The 8,783-nt window shown below is 42.6% G+C and overlaps 1 protein-coding gene across 1 annotated transcript; it reads left to right on the forward strand.

Annotated features, from left to right (window-relative positions):
• Positions 1-375: 375 nt before the first annotated feature.
• Positions 376-6,499, forward strand: LOC311118923 (NLR family CARD domain-containing protein 3-like; the record flags this gene model as incomplete). Its single annotated transcript, XM_084193674.1, has 6 exons — positions 376-385; positions 932-2,715; positions 3,025-3,197; positions 4,637-4,810; positions 5,122-5,168; positions 5,883-6,499. 6 exons carry the CDS (start codon positions 376-378, stop codon positions 6,416-6,418), a joined length of 2,724 nt encoding a protein of 907 aa, XP_084049800.1. The 3' UTR covers positions 6,419-6,499.
• Positions 6,500-8,783: the final 2,284 nt, after the last annotated feature.

Genomic DNA, 8,783 nt, shown 5'->3' on the forward strand with positions numbered 1-8,783 from the left:
ATTCCCTCCCTCCGTGTGTGTGTGTGTGTGTGTGTGTGTGTGTGTGTGTGTGTGTGTGTGTGTGTACTCCCTGGATGAGGAAATGTAATCTAATGTTTTGTCCACAGAAACCAACAGGAGAGATCAGAGTCAGAGATTCTCAGTGGTCAGTCTTCCCAGAGTCATCAAACAGACCTGGCCTCCATATTCAGTGTATGTGGTCCTGTTATGTACATTTGTTTTAGTTTACCTCAAGTAAAGTTGATCTGTCAATCATTCATTCATGTGTTAATGGGAAAGCATTTAGTCTCTTGTATAACTTATTTACTTGATTTATTTCAGTTGCTTGAAGAGAATATTATGACATTTGTGAAGAACGAGCTGAAGAGGTTCAAGATGATTCTTAGTCCAGAACTCCCAGAAGGCTTTGAGAGTCAGAAGCAGGATAAGGAAGTGGTGGATGCTGAAGATGAAAAGCAGGAGAGCAGTGCCAGAGAGGGGGCTCTGAAGATCACACTGCACGTCCTGAGGAAAATGAACCAGAAGGAGCTTGCTGACACACTGGAGAAAAGTAAGAGCTGTCTGCCTCATGTTGAATGTTGTTTTAGAACATTTAAAAGCTGTAGCTAAAGTACAGCTAAAGTAGCTGTGTAACTCAATGATATTGTAGCAGCCTTAACACAACACCTAGTGACCTCATCAAGTAGCAGCAGGGATGTGTTGTGGTGATTAATTTAGACAGAGAGAGAGAGAGAGAGAGAGAGAGAGAGAGAGAGAGAGAGAGAGAGATAACATTATTAATCAATAATACCAATAATGATATAAATCAGTCACACCAGTGTGTAATGCATTATGAAAACATTTACAGATTTATACAGACAGTTAAGAGAATAAATGATTATAATTTAAACTTTATATGATGTAATATTAATATCCTCTGTGTTATTTCTAGATTCAGATGAGCGTGCTGTGATTCTTCAACGTGAACTCAAATCTAATCTAAAGAAGAAGTTTCAATGTGTATTTGAGGGGATCGCTAAACAAGGAAACCCAACACTTCTCAATAAGATCTACACAGAGCTCTACATCACAGAGGGTGGAACAGGAGAGGTCAATAATGAACATGAGCTGAGACAGATTGAGACAACAACCAGGAAACAAGCAAGACCAGAGACTGCAATCAAATGTAACGACATCTTCAGACCCTTAACTGGACAAGACAAACCTATCAGAACTGTGCTGACAAAGGGAGTCGCTGGCATTGGAAAAACAGTCTCTGTGCAGAAGTTCATTCTGGACTGGGCTGAAGGAAAAGCAAATCAGGATGTCCAATTTGTATTTTCATTCCCTTTTCGGGAGCTGAATTTGATGAAAGGGGAAGAACACACTTTGATTGAACTTCTCAATTACTTCTCAAAGGAAACCAAAGAATCAAGAATCTCCAACTACGACAAGTACAAAGTTTTGTTCATCTTTGATGGTCTGGATGAGTGCCGACTGCCCCTAGACTTCCAGAAGAACAATATCTGTTGTGACGTCACAAAGTCAACCTCAGTGGATGTTCTGCTGACAAATCTCATCAAGGGAAATCTGCTTCCCTCTGCTCTCCTCTGGATAACTACCCGACCTGCAGCAGCCAATAAGATCCCTTCAGTGTGTGTTGACCAGGTGACAGAGGTACGAGGGTTCAATGACCCACAGAAGGAGGAGTACTTCAGGAAGAGATTCAGTGATGAGGACCTGGCCAGCAGAATCATTTCACACATAAAGACATCAAGGAGCCTCCACATCATGTGCCACATTCCAGTCTTCTGTTGGATTTCTGCAACAGTCCTTGAACACATGTTGAGTACAGACAAGACAGAAGAGATGCCCAAGACTCTGACTGAGATGTTCATACACCTTGTGGTGTTTCATACCAAACAGAACAATGAAAAGTATCTTGGGAAAGAAGAGACAGGTCCACACTGGAATAAAGAGAGCATTCTGTCACTGGGAAAACTGGCTTTTCAACAGCTTGTGAAGGGCAATCTGATTTTCTATGAAGAAGACCTGAAAGAGGCTGGCATTGATGTCAATGAAGCCTCAGTGTACTCAGGATTGTGCACACAGCTCTTTAAAGAGGAATGTAGGCTGTACCAGGACAAGGTGTACTGCTTCGTGCATCTGAGCATTCAGGAGTTTCTGGCTGCTGTATATGTGTTCCTCTCATTCATCAACAACAATGAGAATCTAACGGACAAACTTCAAACAAAGTCCAGTAACTTTTCTTCGCTGCTCAGACACAAGACTGAAGTTACTTTCTACAAGAGTGCTGTGGATGAAGCCTTACAAAGTGAGACAGGAAACCTGGACCTTTTCCTCCGCTTCCTTCTGGGCCTCTCACTGGAGTCCAATCAGAAGCACTTACGAGGTCTACTGAGAACAACAAGAAGCAGCTCACAGAGCCATGAAGAAACAGTCAACTACATCAAGGAGAAGATCAGGGAGAATCCCTCTCCAGAGAGGTGCATCAATCTGTTCCACTGTCTGAATGAACTGAATGACCATTCTCTAGTGGAGGAGATCCAAAGCTACCTGAGTTCAGGAAGTCTCTTAGAAGAAGAACTGTCACCTGCACAGTGGTCAGCTCTGGTCTTTGTGTTGCTGACTTCAGAAAAGGAGCTGGATGTGTTTGACCTGAAGAAATACTCCAGATCAGAGGAAGGTCTTCTGAGGCTGCTGCCAGTGGTCAAAGCCTCCAGAGCTGCTCTGTGAGTACATAAAATGACATTTAAGTACTAATCATCAGGAAGAAATATTCAGTTTAGATAAATATATGTATTATAATATGTATATAATATATAATATTACATTGAAAAACTTACTGAATCAATGCATTGATGTTCATATTAGTATAACAATATGACCATACAATTCTAGGAGACGGAAGATGAATCTATATGTTGTTTGAGAGAATAAACCAAATGCATCTGCCATTGTCCTACTACACTACTGGTGTTAAATTAAGTGTGTTTGTGAAATCATGATGATCTCTCTGTCAGGCTGTCAGGCTGTCTAGTCACAGAGGAAGGCTGTGCTTCTCTGGTCTCAGCTCTGAAGTCAAACCCCTCACACCTGAGAGAGCTGGATCTGAGTAACAATGACCTGAAGGATTCAGGAGTGAAGCTGCTCTCTGCTGGACTGGGGAATCCCCACTGTAAACTGGAGACTCTGAGGTCAGTATTCCTGTAGTTGGTCAACAAGTGATAACTGTTCACCAGATCCACATGTGTTTACCAGGCACACATAGTCCACACCATATGTGTTTGGACAGTGAAGCTTACAGTTTTAAATTTGGTGCTATGCTCCAGCATTTTGAATTTGAGATATAATGTTTCATATTAGGCGACAGTACAGAATGTCACCTTTTATTTTAGGTTTTTCATACATATCTGTGTTACTGTTTAGAAATGAAAGCATTTTATGTGTCTAGTGGACAAATTCATTTAGTCAGAAGTTTAGTATTTGGTCCCATATTCCTTACCCACAGTGATTACATCAAGCTTGTGATTCTACAAACTTGTTGAATACATTTGCAGTTTGTTTTGGTTGTGTTTTAGATTATGTTTTTCCCAATAGAAACTGAATGGTGAATAATGTCCTGTAATTTTGGAGTCACTTCACTTGTATTGTCAGTAAGAATAGAAGATGTTTCTGAACACTTCTACATTCATGTGGATGCTACCATGATTATGAATAATCATGAATGAATCGTGAATGATGATGAATGAGAAAGTTACAGAGGAACAAGGATCATACCCCCTCTGTTATTGGTAATGGTGAGAAGGTTAGCATGTTTTGTTGTAGCCTCTGTAACTTTCTCACTCATTATTATTCATGATTCATTCATGATTTTTCTTAATCATGGCATCATCAGGATTAATTTAGTAGTGTTTAGAAACATGTTATCTACTAACTTAGACAGAAAATTACTCGTCATCATCCACCATTCAGTTACTATTGGACAAAACATAACCCAAAACACAACCAAGACAAACTGCAAATGCAACTAACGAGTTTGAGTCACAAGCTTGATGTAGTCATTGTGTTCAAGGAATATTGGACCAAATACTCAACTTTTGACTACTTTAATACACTATAAGTGAATTGGTCAGAATATGTTTGACTTCATCAAATGGGGGACTAGATACATAAAGTGCTTTCATTTCTAAATGTTGAAACAGATATGTATTAAAATACCCTCAAATAAAAGGTGACATTATATACTGTCACCTCATATGAAACATTTGATCTCAATACCAAAATGCTGGAGTATAGAGCCACATTTAAAATGTAAGCTTCACTGTCAAACTAGATATGGTGTGGACTGTATACTCAATACAATCTAAATCTGATACCTCACTGTCTGTCTTTTGACTGATACTGCTTTTTAACTGCTCTGGTCAGTCTACTCAAATATTTGTCATATGCATTTTTCTATCTACAAGTAATACTTTGATAATTTATCATTTCTAATAATGATACATTCATTTATGAATAGATAGGGCTTGTTTCAGGACACTGATATATCTGAAAATGTTGAAAAAATATACTGCCACTATTTTCACCACCAAAGAATAGCAGTGTGGTTTTAATATGATTTGACTCTTTGCAGGCTGTCAGGCTGTCTAGTCACAGAGGAAGGCTGTGCTTCTCTGGTCTCAGCTCTGAGGTCAAACCCCTCACACCTGAGAGAGCTGGACCTGAGCTACAATCACCCAGGAGACTCAGGAGTCAGACTGCTCTCTGCTGGACTGGAGGATCCACACTGCAGACTGGAGAAACTCAAGTATGTAGAGGGTTTATGTCAATGTTCATATCAGACATGTTGGAGTTATCAGGCTAGTTAAGACAAACATTCTGACCACCACTTGGACTAAGTTATATAAAGACTGTGTGTGTGTGTGTGTGTGTGTGTGTGTGTGTGTGTGTGTGTGTGTGTGTGTGTGTGTGTGTGTGTGTGTGTGTGTGTGTGTGTGTGTGTGTGTGTGTGTGTGTGTGTGTGTGTGTGTGTGTGTGTGTGTGTGTGTGTGTGTGTGTGTGTGAGTGAGTTCAGGTGTATCCCTCAATGACTGTCTGTTCTTCTGCTTACTGCTACAGTGTGGAACATGGTGGAGAGAACACAATGAAACCTGGACTTAGAAAATGTGAGTGTTGACTGCTGTGAAGAATATGACTAAGAATAACTCTTAATTCAAGTGAAGTCAAAGTCAAAGACCACCATCATTACTTACTTGGTCATATTAAATATCAGCTGTAGTTCTACAGAAGCACAAATCAGGGACACCAAAGTTTACAAAGAGTTGATTTGACAATGTGTGTGACTGTGTGTGGCGTGTTCCTGTTACATTAGAAATGTGTGTGTGTGTGTGTGTGTGTGTGTGTGTGTGTGTGTGTGTGTGTGTGTGTGTGTGTGTGTGTGTGTGTGTGTGCGCGTTCATGCATGAAAGTGTGTGTGTGTGTGTGTGTGTTCAGGATGTGTGTGTGTGTGTGTGTGTGTGTGTTCAGTGTGTGTGTGTGTTCAGGGTGTGTGTGTGTTTGTGTGTTCAGGATGTGTGTGAGTGTTCAGGATGTGTGTGTGTGTGTGTGTGTGTGTGTGTGTTTGTGTGTGTGTGTGTGTGTGTGTGTGTGTGTATGTGTGTGTGTGTGTGTGTGTGTGTGTGTGTGTGTGTGTGTGTGTGTGTGTGTGTGTGGGTGTGTGTGTGTGTGTGTGTTCAGGATGTTTGTGCGTGTGTTCAGTGTGTGTGTTCAGGGTGGTGCGTGTGTTCAGGATGTGTGTGAGTGTTCAGGATGTGTGTGTGTGTGTGTGTGTGTTCAGGATGATGACGATTTCTAATATTGTGTCTGGTTTCATCCATCAGATGTCTGTGATCTCACACTGGACCTAAACACAGTAAACAGACTCCTCTCTCTGTCTGAGGAGAACAGAAAGGTGACATGGAGGAGAGAGGAGCAGCCGTATCCTGATCATCCAGAGAGATTTGAGGACTATAGTCAGGTGCTGTGTAGAGAGGGTCTGACTGGGCGCTGTTACTGGGAGGTAGAGTGGAGTGGGAGAGAGGCTGTTATAGGAGTGACATATAAAGGAATCAGCAGGAGAGGAGAGGGTAGAGACTGTAGGATTGGATACAATGACAAGTCCTGGAGTCTGTTCTGCTATGACAACCGTTACAGAGCCTGGCACAATAATAAGTTCACTACCATAGACGTCCCCTCCTCCAGCCCCCACAGAGTAGGAGTGTATCTGGACTGGCCAGCCGGCACTCTGTCCTTCTACAGAGTCTCCTCTGATACACTGACCCACCTGAACACATTCCACTCCACATTCACTGAGCCCCTCTATCCAGGGTTTAGGGTTGATCATGTTTGGGGTTCCTCAGTAACTTTAACACACTGACACACACATTGGACACAAACACACACTGACACACACACACACTGGACACACACACACACACTGACACACACACACACTGGACACACACACACACACACACACTGACACTCACACACACTGGACACACACACACACACTGGACACACACACACACACAAACACACTGGACATACACACACACACACACACACACACACACACAGTGGACACACACACACTGGACACACACAGGACACACACACAGAACACAAACACACTGGACACACACACACACACAAACACTGTACACACACACACTGAACACACACAAAAACACAGAACACACATACACACACACACACACACACACACACACACACACACACACACACACACACACACACACACACACACACACACTGAATACACACACACACTGGACACACACAATGAACACACACATACACACACACACTGGACATACACACACTGGACACACACACACACACACTGGACAAACACACACTGGACACACGGACAAACACACACTGGACACACTGACACACACACACTGGACACACACACACACACACACACACACACACACACTGAACACACACACTCTGGACACACACACATACACACTGGACAAACACACACACACACACACTGGACAAACACACACACACGCTGGACACACACACACTGGACACACAGACACACACACTGAACACACACACACACACACACACACACACACACACACTGAACACACACACTCTGGACACACTCACATACACACTGGACACACACACACACACTGGACACACACACACACTGGACAAACACACACAAACAATGGAAACACACACACACTTGACACACAAACACTGGACACACACACACTGGACACACACAATGGACACACACACACACTAGACACACAAACACTGGACACACACACTGGACACACACACTGGACACACACACACACTGGACACACACACTGGACACACACACACACACACACACTGGACACACACACACACACACACACACACACTGGACAAACACACACACACACACACACACACTGGACACACACACACACTGGACACACACACACACTCACACACACTCACACACACACACACACACTGAACACACACACACACACACACACTGGACACACACACACTGGACACACACACTGGACACACACACACATACTGGACACACACACATACTGGACACACTGGACACACACACACACACACACACTGGACACACACACACACTTGACACACACAGGACACACAAACACTGGACACACACACACACTGGACACACAGACACACTGGACACACACACACTGGACACACACACACTGAACACACACACACACACTAGACACACACACACACACTGGACACAAACACAAACACACACACACACTGGACACACACACACTGGACACATTTCCATGTTTTGGATTTTGATGAAAGGAAATCCCATATGGCCTACTGGACAGGACTTTGCTATGGCATCTTCTGTTTGGGTGTCTCAGGTCAGGTGTGAGCCATGATCAGAATGTGTCTCTGTGTCTATTTCCAGCCCTGCCATTTCTACCTGTCCTGATCTAGTGTTTCACCCCTGACCTCCTCACACCGTCTCACTGTCCATGTCTGCTTTTAGCTCCCACCTCTACTTCACTGTGTTATAATGGACCTTATGCTTGTTATGTCACCTCTGTAACCAGTTATCAAACATACTGACCTTTCTGACCCTATCCCATGGCCCTACTTTCTACAACTGAACATTTAAATTCCTCTATGAGTTTTGTTTCGTGTCCATTTACTTATTTATGTATTTGTTGTATATTGGGGTTGTGCTGCAGAGCATCATGGGGGTTAGTATGTGTTGAGATGATCACGTTCCAGATAAATGGTTGATCTGATTCCTGTCTCCCGTCTCATCATTATTGAATTGTTATACAGACGTGGTTATGAAACCCACGAGATATAACAAAAGATTGGTGATGAGTTAGTCTGAACCTACAGGAACTATTCTGTCTGGAAGAAGTGGGTTTTTACAACTAGCAGAGGCAAGTGCATAGTCAAGCTAGCTAAGAAAGAGCGTTAACCAGTGGTGTAAAGTACTTAAGTAAAAATACTTTAAAGTAATACTTAAGTAGTTTTTTGGGGGTATATGTACTTGACTTTACTATTCATATTTTTGACTACTTTTACTTTCACTTCACTACATTCCTAAAAGAATATGTACTTTTTACTCCATACATTTTCCCTGACACCCAAAAGTACTCGTTACATTTTGAATGCTTAGCAGGACAGCAAATGTTCCAATTCACACCCTTATCAAGAGAACA

This window comes from Coregonus lavaretus (assembly GCF_964263955.1).
Source record: "Coregonus lavaretus genome assembly, contig: HAP1_SCAFFOLD_964, whole genome shotgun sequence".
Taxonomy (NCBI): Eukaryota; Metazoa; Chordata; class Actinopteri; order Salmoniformes; family Salmonidae; genus Coregonus; species Coregonus lavaretus.